At 41.6% G+C, this 13,710-nt stretch overlaps 2 protein-coding genes across 6 annotated transcripts in view; both read left to right on the top strand.

The window, feature by feature from the left end:
* The first annotated feature begins 502 nt into the window (after positions 1-502).
* The window catches only part of GPRASP1 (G protein-coupled receptor associated sorting protein 1), a 56,385-nt gene continuing 43,177 nt past the window's right edge, over positions 503-13,710 (top strand). Inside the window, exons 1-5 of one of the 5 annotated variants that reach the window (XM_059911951.1) lie at positions 503-657; positions 881-939; positions 2,511-2,590; positions 2,928-3,027; positions 4,810-4,866. The gene's annotated coding sequence lies outside the window, so the exon portion shown is untranslated. The other 4 variants (XM_059911949.1, XM_059911950.1, XM_059911952.1 and 1 more) reach the window with 4 other exon arrangements.
* On the top strand, positions 538-5,232 carry ARMCX5 (armadillo repeat containing X-linked 5). Its single transcript, XM_059910430.1, is given in 3 exon segments — positions 538-982; positions 3,216-3,401; positions 3,404-5,232. Coding segments are annotated over 3 exon segments (2,133 nt in total). The 3' UTR covers positions 4,906-5,232.

The following is a 13,710-nucleotide window of genomic DNA, read 5'->3' on the forward strand; positions in this document are numbered from 1 at the left end:
ATATTGATCAGCAAGTCGGACTAGAGCAGCTTTCCAGACGCCCCGCCCCGCCCCTGCCCTTTAGTTCAAAAGGCTGATTGCTGAGAAGGGCGCTTTGAAGGGGCTTCTCTCATAAAGGGGACGCATAGTTTTTGGAATAGATCAGAATTCACCTTCCTCTTTCAGTCTTGAGCCTCTTTCCTGACCTTCTTACCTCGGCCCCCTCCCCCAACCCACCCACTACGGCGGGCCGCAGGCTTTGGAGAAGGGAATTTGTAACAACTATATTTTGGTATCCGTCCGCCTTATCGGGCCGAAGCGGATTCACTGATGCCACCTCCCGAAACCCGTATACATTTCAGTTCAGGGGAATAGATTGTAGGTTTGGGGTGGAGGAGCTCCCTAACAGAGGGGAACTAATACCGAGACCCTTTGGTTTAGTCGGCTTCTCTCCGTCCAGCGCTGCTTTCTAAAAATCCAGACCCCGCCCCTGCCCACTCCAGTACCGAAACGGCCAGGGTAGGCGGGACGGAGCTCGCGGACAGAGAAAGTGGCGCTATGCAAGGCCTGGTATCACTCCGCTTCGGTGAGGCCGAGTCGCCTTCAACTCCCCTTTGCTGCTCCCGCTGTCGGTTTTGGTTCTGGGGACGTGGAGAGACAAAGTCTGCGGAGGAAAAGGTAGCTGTTAAAAGAATCACTAGGAGCGGGTCCCTGAGGAGTCCTGGGGGCGGTAAGGAGAAGGAAATTCCAGAAAGTTACAGTCGTTTGCCAGTTACGGCCCTTCATCTGATAAAGCAGGTATCTCGTCGTGAATCCGCCGTGCCGGGCCAAACCCCAAACATAGTCGCCGCCATTGTCTCGTGTCCTTGTATCCGTCTGACTGTCCGTCCCTCTTTCTTAGGGCTCGGCAACCCTCGAGGCAAGGAAATGAAAAAACTGCTTCTCATCCAAGCAGAGCAGGTCAGTGAGAAGGCGGGCATTGCTTGGGAGTGTGGATATGGGTGTCAGAGATGAACGTGGGAAATGTGACTTGGTCATGGGGCGCGGGTGGTGAGAGGGAGAGAGGGACAGGGGTCATTTGAGCGGCACGCAGTGATAAATTAAAATGATCTGCCTCTTGCTAGCTTGATTTCCAGACACTGCCCTCCCCCCACCCACCATGTTTGGGGAGGGAAAGGAGTGTAGTAGCGGCTTCTAGCGGAGAAATGATGGATTACATTAATAGGAGGAGGGGCTGCTGCTTGCTGTCTGTGAGAGCAGTGGTCTGGGGAGCCCTGGGAGGGAAAGAGTGTAAAAAGCGGTTGTAAGTGTTTGATAATCAAGGCCCTGGATTAGAAAAGGGTCTCCTGTCCTGGTTACTAGGCTAACTATTAATAACCAAGTCTCTCCCACTGTCTTTTCATTGGGTCGTTGAGTATGTATCATGCGTTTATATGTGTAGGTCTGTTTCTGCATTTGCGGTACTCTATGTTTCTGTAAAGACCGGTAGGGGGCAGTGAACCTCAAAGGGTATAAGAAAAAGAAAATTGGCTTAATTTCTGTAGAGAGGTCAGTGCTTGGATGTGGTAGATGGCTAAGACTAGAGCAGGTAGGGATCTTGGGGAAATTCCAGATCTCCTTTCTGCCAGCTTTCCAAACAGCCCTCCCTTATTCCCGTTGTGTTGAAGAAAATGATAGGCTTTGGGGAGAAAAAGGAAACACAAGAACTTAGATGAAATTTGGAAATCATACTTTTCATTGATTTCGAAGCCAATTTCCATGGTTTGAGCATTCCATCCCTACTAACACCACCACTATCTTGCAGCGATTTTTGAGTTGTCTCTGCAGGGGAATTGTCAGACTTTGAGAATGGAGCAGAGGAGCTTGGAGATTTGGGGGAGGGGAGGAAGAAAGAGAGAAATTTTTGGCAATCAGGTACTTGTATCCAGAAAGGATCAGTGTCCTATGTGCTGATCTCTACCAAGGGCTCGGTCTCCATTGTCTCTATTTATTTATTTATCTCTGCATTTGTGAATCTTTGCGTGTAGGTCTGTCCTTAGGTCTGTGGAACTCTCAGTTGTTGTGAAGGCTTGTAAATGGTAACCCAACTTGAAGCTAGGAAATAATGAAGAAGAGAAATGTGTCCTATATCTGTTTGGATTGGTGTGAGGGTAGAGTGATTGAGACTAGAGAATTCTATCTCTTCTGTTTTGCCAGTTTACTAACCCGTTTGGTCCCCTGCTGAATTAGTTGGGAGCCTTCCTAAGCTTTGGGGGTATAGAAGGGTAATACCTGCTTTTATTACTTCCCACTTGGTTTTACTATTCTTATACTTCACCCCAGCCCATTTTTGAAACAGGGAAATGCCAGGGCAGTCACTGAAGAGGAAAATGGTGGGAAACAGGGAGGAGGAGCAGTCCTGAAGCAGGCAATGGGGGAAGGGACCAGAAGGAGGGAAACACTAGACAAACTACATATATAGGGACCAGGGACCAAGGTCAGTCTACCAAGAGATCAGTTTCCAATCCTCCTGTTTGTTTATTTGTCCATAGATCTGCCTTTAGGTCTGCTGTAGGGCTTGTCATCATTGGAAGCAAGGAAAGGAGGAGAAAATTACTCCAGATCAGAGAAGGTTAGTGTATGTGGAGACTTCCTCAGTAGACCTGTAGGATGAAGTAGTGGAGATGTGCTTGGGTGCAGTAGGGGTAGAGAGCCAGTCTAGGGATTCTTCAGTCTCTCTCACTCCCATTCAGCTTTTCCACTCTCCATACTCTTGATTTGTGTCTGGAAAAAAGATCGGTTGCAACTGCAGTAGTAGGGAGCATGAAATGAAGGGAGAAGGAGTTTGCTAATTATCTGCCTTTTACACTTAGCACTGAATTTTCATACTTTCCTGTCTCTCTGTGCTAATCAACATGAGCAAAAAGTTGGAAAAGACTCAAAGCCCCATTTCCTTCCTCCACCCCTAGGTCCAACTTCAGTGGCAGATCTGGTGGCCTTGGAGTGGCTGAAGACCACCACCCTCCACAGGGCTGCGCTCAGGCACACAGCCATCCTTCCCTTCCCTGAGTGAGCTTCCTCTGCACGTTGTTTATATCACTGGCAGAGCCTATAGTTGGAAAGGGGGCTGAGTGACAACTGGACTTTGTATGAAAACACCAACCTGGGAGAGACCTTCAGTCAAGGCTGAGACGGGGGTGGGGATACATAACTTGGCCTTGCCTTTAACTTGGATCATGACTGGCTTCGAGGCTAAGGCAAGGGCAGAGGAGGGGCTGGAGCTGGCCTGAAAGCTGGAATCAGTGGCCCTGCCAACACTAGAACCAAGGCTAAGATCCAAGCCAAGGCAGTGGCTGAGGCAGAATTGGAAACAGGACCAGTGACCCAGGCCAAGCCTGGGGATGGAGCAGTGGCCAGGACACAGGCAGTGACCTACGCTGAGGCCGTGCCTTGAAAAGGGAAGTGAGCAAGATGGAAGCTAAAACTAAGACTAGAGTTGTGGCTGAGACTAAGGCAGACCCCCCTACAGAACCTGGTATAGTGTCCCAAACCAAGTCAAAGGCCATGCCTATGTCCAGGGTCAGTGCTGTGACCAAGTATGAAGTCAAGGCTGGTGCTGGAAGTGAAGCCAATATCAGGTCCTTTGCCAAGGCTGATGATAAAGACAATATTGGGTCCAGGTCCCAGAGAAGGAGAGAGGCCAGCATCAAGTTGAGGGTGGGGGACAGAGCTGGTATTGTAATCGAGTCCAGTGATGAGGCTGAAGAAAATGTCTGCTCTTGGTTTTGGACTGGAGAAGAGCCTAGTGTAGGATCCTGGTTCTGGCCTGAAGAAGAGACCCCTTTTCAAGTGTATAAGCCTCCACGTAAGATCCAGGAAAAGCCCAAGCCCACACCCAAACCCAAACCCGAACTTACTATAAAGCAAAAAGCAGCAGCATGGTCAAGGGCCAGGTTTTGTGTCCTAGTCCCAGTAGAGGGAGGGGAACGATCCTTGCCTCCAGAAGGGAACTGGACTCTGGTTGAGACCTTGATTGAAACTCCTCTTGGGATTCGGCCTCTGACCAAGATCCCACCCTATAATGGGCCTTACTTCCAGACCTTAGCTGAGCTCAAAAAACAGGTTAAGTATAGGGAAAAGTATGGGCCCAATCCAAAAGCCTGCCGCTGCAAATCACGTGTTTTTAGTTTAGAGCCTAAAGAATTTGATAAACTCGTTGGCCTACTTAAGTTAACTAGGGATCCTTTCATTCATGAAATAGCTACAATGATAATGGGTATCAGTCCTGCTTATCCATTTACCCAAGATATAATTCATGATGTAGGTATTACTGTTATGATTGAAAACTTGGTCAATAATCCCAATGTTAAAGAACACCCTAGAACTTTAAATATGGTGGATGACAACTCTGAGTCTTCTGGAGGACCAAAAACAGGAGAGTCATATGTAAACCAAGTTTGTAAGGACATAATCTCTTATACTTTGAACTCCCCTGAGCAACTGGCTGGACTAAAATTATTAGTGCAGCTGAGTGTAAAATTTGAGGACCACCATATGATTGTCAATTACATTCCAGGTTTCCTCACCTTGTTAAACAAGGGAAGTGGCAAAACCAAGTTTTATGTTTTAAAAGTGTTTTCGCGCTTGTCTAAAAATCAAGCCAATACAAGAGAACTGATCAGTGCCAAAGTACTGTCATCATTGGTTGCGCCCTTTAACAAAAATGAGTCAAAGGCCAATATTCTTAATATCATTGAAATATTTGAGAATATAAATTTCCAATTCAAAAAGAAGGTGAAGCTATTTACCAAGGAAGAGTTCACTAAATCTGAACTTATTTCCATATTCCAGGAAGCAAAAGAGTTTGGTCAGAAACTACAAGACTTAGCAGAGCACAGTGATCCTGAGGTGAGAGATAAAGTTATACGATTAATACTCAAACTCTAAATAGTCGTATATTCTCACAAAGCCTTGAATAATTTTTTGGTGTTGTAATATGAAATGAATGCATATTATAAGTTCAATATTTATGCCATCTGTGCTGATTGAAGGAGCCAGTTTTATGGATACCAAATGATCTTGAGAGCTTGAATGTTTGTTGATTTTTATTGTGCTATATAAATTGAGATATTTTTAGTACTTCTGCAATATGACCTAATAATGAACTTATTCATCCTGAGTAAGCTATACTTCTGTGCTTTATATTGACATAAGTGTATTCATTTAATACTTCATTTACGTGTAAATAAAGTTGCATGCTAAAACTGGTGAAAACATTGTCCTAGTTCTTCAGTTGAAGTCTAGTCAGAGGGATAAAGCACAAGTAACAGAATAGTAAAGAGCACTGTCTGTGTCTGTAGTGGGGTACAAACAAAACAAGTTTACATTGAAAGATCACTTAGTTTCAGCATGTTCAAAGAGTAGAATCACTCTTTACACAAGAAGACAGGACTGTGCTACTGGCTGACATCTGGGCAGACCTGGAGAAAGGAGTGAAGACATAGACTTAGCAGTAAAGGAACACAGATGCTTTCATTCCAGTCTGAGTCCCAGAACTTGTGCTCAGCCTTTCACATAAGATGTCTCATCAGGATATCTTGAAGCTTTTTAACCTCCAAGAAAATTCCTGGTTCTCATTCCCATTTAGCAAAGCCATGGAAGTGTGGTTCTAAAAGGACCTAGTCCCACTGTGCCCTCAACATCCAGGTGCCCCATCTTGGGGTACCGAGTTTACTGCTTCATCTGAGGCTCCCTCCCCCTGTATTCCTGGGTCTCAGAGGAGGGCCTTTCTAGGGTCTAACTACAAAAATTGCTTCATGGAAAATCTCATTTGCCCCATCTTTATGACTGTTTGTTCTCATACTTGCTTTTGTTTGCTGACCAATGCTTTGGACTTGGTGATTTGCACCTATGCTTGATGACAGTGCCGTGTTTGTGCTGATCCCTTTTGATTAGAGCTCAGCTCTATGAGACAGCCACAGGAGACCAAAGTCCTTTAGGAGTGTGTGGTTAGGAAGAAATTAATTCCCCTAATCCCACTATCCTATTTATTTGTACAGTTTACAGAGCTGAAGCTATGTTGTCTATACTACCTCAGCTCCTCCTGTTTATACCTAATAAAAGCTAAGTTCTGGTTAAGAGTTTGTGGCATAGAATGCCAGAGTTTAGATTGGGATCTGGGGTCACCTCTGCCTCTCCTACCCTCTGTCTCCTTTGCTGTTATCATTCCTCTTTCCTTAACTGCCCAGAATTGGGAAATTGGGTATTGAGAAATACAGTGTACAAATACTGGTCTTTCTATTGAGCTTCCTCTCTCTCCTAACTTTTTATGTGTTTGGGGGAAGGACTAAACCTACAAATCTCAACAAGGTGTCATGTACCCCTAGTTTTAGCAGCTGTCTTTAGTTTAATTTCTGTTGAGGTCAAATCTGAATCTATCTTCTGTATATCTAGGACTTAAAATGAAAGACAACCAACCACATTTGTGCATTAAGGGTGAAAAAATGTAGGTAGGCTTTTTGCAACATACAGTTGCAACTTAGATGATTTTTGGAGTTCTTTATAACTTGTTTTTAATCCACAAAACTCCCATAGTCTGGAATTCCAGCTGTGGATACTGCTTTCAGAATTGGGGATCTTCACAGTACAATTGGACCAGACCCTTTGGAAATATTCTGTGTCTCAAATGCCCTATGGAGCACACACTTAATCAGTTGATGGCTGTGGAATTTTCCGTTAGTTAAAGAGAACAGTGAGTTTGGGGTATGTAGGTGTTTGTATCAAAGCAAGAAGCTGATGGTCTGTCCTTGAGTAGGAATTACGGAAGACAGAGTCAGTTCCCAAATTGTTCCTGGGGTGTACTCAAAGTCAAAACCCCATTGCTCATCTCTTGTTTCATGTCCTTTTCTGGAAAAATAATTCAGGCAAGCCCATGTAGTATCAGGGCTGATCCAGATGTTACTTGTCTCAATATGTTGCTGGCTGGGGGTAAAAATCAGTGTAGATTTCTCATCTTTCCTGTCATCAAGTAAAGCAGGAAATCTTCCTGCAACACAGCTGGACTATTAGCACCTACCGACCCTTTGCTGGGCCCTCAATTTTATTTATTTATTTATTTATTTATTTATTTATTTATTTATTTGCCCTCAATTTTAAATGAGGAACTTTCAGGGGAATCCATCTGTATAACATCACCAAATTCCCTAGCAAGTCTTTCAAGGCTCTATATCCTTCAGCATATTTTCATTGTCCCCATTATATCCCACCTGCATTCAAGCCACATGGGACTTCAAGCTCTCTTAAGCACCTTAGGTGAGAAATCCTCATCCAGAACTAATGATTCATCCCTCAGTGAGCCAGTGACCAAGTACAAAAAAGCTTTTAGAGGAGGGGCACACTATCATCCTTCAGTTTTCATAACAGATAATTTCTTCTGAGTCAAAACTAGTCTGGTATGAAAAACAAAAACTTCTGTGGCTGTCATCCCTTGGTGTATAAATCTCAAATGGATAAGAAACAAGAGGAAATGGCTCAAAGGTTGTGCCTTTTCCATTTGAGCCTCCTGTTAAAGTAATGTCGTTTTTCTGGTATACCAAGAACAATGGTAGGAACTTTTATAATTTACATAAATCCATTAATGCCATTATATATAAAGTTTTGAAATACAATATTAAAATTACCAAAGATAGCCTAGATGAACGACTCTATTAAGTGAAAAGCTTTACAATTAATTCCCGCTCCCTTTCTCTTCATTCTGCCAGAAACCCATGGCTCCACTGTACAGAAAAATATGTTTTCTTTTTGGGACTGTTGTGGCCACCCCTCAGAGACAGGATACACTATCACCCCAGATTTGGTTCAGATGCTGCTACTGATGATGTCACACACATACACACACCAAGACAGAATGAAAAGTTATTACTCAATAATGAGTGTGTGTATCTTCTTTGTCCATTCATCTGTTGATGGACATCTAGGTTGTTTCCACATCTTGGCTCTTCTAAATGCCACAATGAGTATAGGGGTGCGTATATCTTTTCAAATTAGTATTTTTGCTTTCTTCCAGTGAATACTCAGAAGTGGAGTTGCTGGATGGTATGCTAGTTCTATTTTTAATTTTTTGAGGAACTTCCATACTGTTTTCCATAGTGGCTGCACCAATTTACATTCCCACCAACAGTGCATGAGGGTTCCCTTTTCTCCACATTCTCGCCAACATGTTACTTCTTGTCTTTTTGATAATAGCCTTTCTAACAGGTATGGGGTGATATCTCGTTGTGGTTTAGATCTGCATTTCCCTGATGATTAGTGATGTTGAGCATCTTTTCATATGTCTATTGGCCATCTGTCTGTCTTCTTTAGAGAAATGTCTATTCAGGTTCTCTGCCCATCTTTTAATTGGATTGTTCATTTTTCTTTTTTTATATTGAGTTGTGTGATTTCTTTATAATTTGGATATTAACCTCTTATTGGATATATCATTTGCAATTATTTTCTGCCATTCAGTAGGTTGTCTTTTCGTTTTGTTGATGGTTTGCTAAGTGAAATAAATCAGACAGAGAAAGACAGGTACCATATGAGCTCACTTATATGTGGAATCTAAAAAACAAAACAAACAAAACAAAATGGAAACAGTAGGAGTTCCTTGGTGGCCTAGTGGTTAGGATTCTGGGATTTCAGTGCTGTGGCCCAGGTTCAATTCCTGGTCAGGGAACTGAAATCCCGTAAACTGCACGGCCAAAAAAAAAAAAAGAAAAGAAAAAAAAAACAAAAAGAAACCCTGGAAAAACATGAACAGACTTACAGATACAGGGAGCAAATTTGTGGTTGCCAGAGGGGAGGGGGGTGGGGGATTATGGGGCAGTAGATGAAGAGGATTAAGAGATACAAACTTTCAGTCATAAAATAAGTCATGGAGATGTAATATACAGCATAAGGAATAGAGTCAATAATACTGTAATAATTTTGTATGGTGACAGATGGTTACTGGACTTGTAGTGATCATTTCATAATGTATTTAGTTGTTGGATCACTATGTTGTACACCTGACACTAACATAATATTGTCTCAACTATACTTTAATAAAAATAAATGAATAAATAAAATACACTGGAATAAAAACAAGGAATAACAAACCAAAAATGCAATAATACTGGCATTTAAAAAATTATTTGACTTTATGTTTTAGAGCAGTTTTAGGTTTACAGAAAAATTAAGCAGATAGTACAGAGAGCTCCCCTATACTACTACTTTTTTTTTTTTTTAAGGGGACTCAGTATATAGTGTAGACATTGCCCTCCTTTCTTTTTTTTAAAATTTATTTATTTATTTATTTATTTTTGGCTGTGTTGGGTCTTCGTTTCTGTGCGAGGGCTTTCTCTAGTTGTGGCAAGTGGGGGCCACTCTTCATCGCAGTGCGTGGGCCTCTCACTATCACGGCCTCTCTTGTTGCGGACCACAGGCTCCAGACACGCAGGCTCAGTAGTTGTGGCTCACGGGTCTAGTTGCTCTGCAGCATGTGGGATCCTCCCAGACCAGGGCTCGAACCCGTGTCCCCTGCATTGGCAGGCAGATTCTCAACCACTGCACCACCAGGGAAGCCCTATACTACTACTTCTTCTCCACCACCTCCTTTCCCTACACACAGTTTCCCATATTATTAGCCTCTTGCATTAGTGTGATATATTTGTTACAGCTGATGAATGAATATTGATACATTATTACTAACTAAAGTCCCTAGTATATATTAGGGTTCACCCTTTGTATTGTACATTTCTACGGTTTTTTAAAACTTATGGTAAAATAACATATAAGGTTTGCCATTTTAACCACTTTTATGTGTATAATTCAGTGACATTAAGTACATTTACACTGTCATTTAACCATCATCAATATCAATCTCCAGAACTTTTTTTTATCATCCCAAACTGAAACTCTGTATCCATTAAACAATAACTTCCCACTACCCACTCTGATCAGGCCCTTGTGAGCACTATTCTATTTTCTATCTCTACAAATTTGACAAATCTAGATACAATGTATCCAGAATGTATCTATAATATTTGTTACTTTGTCTGGCTGTTTCATATAGCATAATATTTTCAAAGTTCATCCTTGTAGCATGTATCAAAATTTTATTTATTTTTAAGACTGAATAATATTTCATTGTTTGTATATACCACATTTTATTTATCTATACATCTGTCAATGGACATTTTGGTTGTTTCCAATTTTTGGCTGTTGTGAATCATGCTGCTAAGAACATTGGTGGTACAAATACCTGTTCGAGCCCTTGCTTTCAATTATTTTGGGTAAATAACTAGAAGTGGAATTGTTACATCATATGGTAATTCTATGTTTAATTTATTTGAAGAACTGACATACTGTTTTCCACAGTGGCTGAATCATTTTTCATTCACATCAAAAATTCACATGGGTATCAATTTCTCCACATCCTTGCCAACATTTGTTATTTTCTGTGTTTTGATAATACCCATCTTAATGTGTGTGAGGTGGTATCTCATGGTTTTGCTTTGTATTTCCCTAATGACTAGTGATGTTGTGCATCTTTTCATGTGCTTATTGGCCATTTACATATCTTCTTTGAAAAAAATGTCTATTTGAGGCCTTTGCCCTTAAAAATAAATCCTTAAAAATAGGGTTGTTTGGTCTTTTTTGTTATTGTTGTTAGGTTTTAGGAGTCCTTTAAATATTCTTGATATTAACCCATTATCATATATTATGATTTGCAAGTATTTTCTCCCACTCTATGGCTTGCCTTTTCACTGTCTTGAAAGGGTCTTTTGATGCACATAAGTTTTTAATTTTGACAAAGTCCAATTTATCTTTTTTAATGTTTTGGTGTCCTATCCAAGAAATCATTGCCAAACTCAATGCCATAAAGTTCTTTCCTATGTTTTCTTCTAAGAGTTTCAAAATTTTAGCTCTTGAGTTTGTCATTGATCCATTTTGAGTTAAACTTAGTATGTGGTATAAGGTAACGCTCCAAATCCATTCTTTTGCATGTGGATATTCCCAACACCATTTCTTGAAAAAAATGTCCATTTCCCATTGAATGATCTTGGTACCCTTGTCAAAAATCATTTGGCCACATATGCAAGGGTTTATTTCATGGCTCTTTATTCTGTTTCACTGGTTTATATGTCTATCTTTATGTTGGTACCATACTGTTTAGATTGCTGTAGTTATTTTAGTAAGCTTTGTGTGATGTTGTGATTCATAAGTAATATAATTGGTCACTCAGAGGACCAAAATATATTTCTCATATATATTTGGTCTCCATCCATGGTTCCTGGCTCACAGCTCCTGAAACCCTTGAAATTTCCTGAATGATAAGAGCAATGGGAGCCATTTTGTCATAATATTTGGTCTCTTGTCCTCAGTTTCTAAAATCCACTTCAGAGCCATTATGGTGAAACAGGTGTATTATTACTCATAACAAGCCTTTTTCCACCACAACTGGGTTTATGTTAATGAGGTGACTTTTGGAAAGCACCAAAGATGGTGTCTGTCACCGGAGGAACCAACTCTGTGATTAGAAGGTCGTAATATTCAGTTGAAACCCCTCCTATTACTTCCTGGGAGGGGAGAGAGGCTAGAAGTTGAATCAACCACCAATGGCCAATGATTTAATCAGTCATGCCTATGTAATGAAGCCTCCGTAAACACCCAAAACGATGGGGTTTGGAGAGCTTCTGAGTTGGAGAACATGTGGAGATTCTGGGACAGTGGAGCGCTGGGAGAGAGCATGGAAGCTCTGTACCCATTCTCCATACCTTGCCCTACGTATCCATCTGGCTGTTTCTGAATTACATCCTTTGATAATAAACCAGTAATCTGGTAGGTAAAATGTTTCTCTGAATTCTGTAAGCCACTCTAGCAAATTAATTGAAATCAAGGAGGAAGCCATAGGAACCTCTAATTTATAGCCAGTTGGTAGCTGGCTAGCCGTACAGGTAGCAACCTGGATTCGCAGTTGGCATCTGAAGTCCAAGGAGGGGGTCGTGGAAACCTCCAATCTGTAGTTGGTCGGTCAGAAGCACAAGTAATAACCTGGGCTTGAGATTGACATTTGAAGTGGAGAGCAGTCTTGTGGGACTGAGCCCCTGACCTGTGGACTCTGATGCTCTCTCTGGGTAGATAGTGTCATAATTAAGTTTAATCGTAGGACACCTTGCTGGCATTTGAGAATTGTTGTTGTTGTAGGAAACTATCTTCCCCCCAACACCCCGACACACACACATTGGAATTGGGTTCAGAACCACTTTAGTTGGTGTCAGAGAAGTGAGATTAGCTAGAAAGCCCTGGCTCACATAAACATGTAGTTTGGGAAAAGAAAGGATGAAAGGGTGGGGGTTGAGGAACCTTTGATTCATGGTCATGCATGGTATGGAACAACAGCTGTGCTACAATCCATTACTAAGGGTAAAAGTTACCAGTGGAATTTAGGGATGGATCTGTTGATGAAAAATTGACAGTCAGTCTAAGAAAGAAATAGAAAATTTTATTTGAGACAGCCTGAGGATTATAACTAGGAAGGCAGACTTTCAGAAAGCTCTGAGGACTGTTCCACCTGTTAGAGGTCAAAGCACAGTTATATACATTTTTGAGAAAAAGGATTATATATCAAGTGATGTATTGACAGTTTACACTATCAGGATCTACATGTACAAAGTGAGTAGGGGGCCATCATGACCCCTTACAAGATTAAGAAGGAAGGTTATCTCCTAGGGAGGTCTGGTTAGTGCAGATGCACAATACACACTAGAGGAGAGGGAGGAAGCCCGAAGGGGCAGAGAAAAATTTTACGTTTAAATTTTTCTTGTCTTGCCATAAACTATGAATTTTATTTCATCAAATCCAACTCCTGGGGAGTTGTCTCACTGGATGAATAAGGAAATGCAGACTAATAAGAAAGAGGTAAAATGTACAATCCCTTGGTAACTATTATCTGTTAATAGCTAAACTTAAAGTAAAAGAGAGTGCTGGATCAGACCCTGATGCTAGACCAAGCTCAGATTTCAGTGAGTCTGAGCTTCAGCCACTAGCCTCACAGCTGCCCCCACTCCAAGGTAAAAATTATGCAGGGGCAACAGAAAGTACTTCTAAGACCTCTGGTCACCAAGAAGGTAGTCATTGTAGGGTGAGGGGAAAACCAAGAAACTATTGAAACCAGAGGACATAGTGTGAAGGAGTTGTTTTATTTGGTAGATTGATATCATCAGTTTACTGAGGAACCTTTACTGAAATAAATTGTGAGAGTGACTAATTTAGGAGCTGTGTCTTTGGTTTTGAGTGCTGCAGAATGAAAGAGCATGTTTGGGTTGGTACAGGTTGCACAGATCACTATAGAACAATCACAGATGGCTATGTGTGATCCAAACACACAAGAGGTTTTTTCTGAAGGAACAACTAGCCTGGTAGATGGGATAAAGACCACTGTAAGGTCTGTTTACCCTGAGAAGGGGACTGTCCATCTTCCTCTATGAATGCCAAGCGGAACACCCCAGATGAAGCAGCTGATATGCTTTGTATGCAAGCCATGTGGGACTGGCTTTATGATGACCAGGATATTCACCCAATGAATATACTTGTTATCCAGGTCATAGTAGATGCTGTGGTTAAAGGGCTTCTTTTACATGGATACCCCATTGTAACCTTACTGCTGCAAAACCGAGGGATAGTTCAAGAAGCCTTATGGAATTTGCTGTCTCAGCTTCCCCTCATGGTCTT

The sequence above is a fragment of the Balaenoptera ricei genome, chromosome X (assembly GCF_028023285.1).
Source record: "Balaenoptera ricei isolate mBalRic1 chromosome X, mBalRic1.hap2, whole genome shotgun sequence".
In the NCBI taxonomy this organism is placed as follows: domain Eukaryota; kingdom Metazoa; phylum Chordata; class Mammalia; order Artiodactyla; family Balaenopteridae; genus Balaenoptera; species Balaenoptera ricei.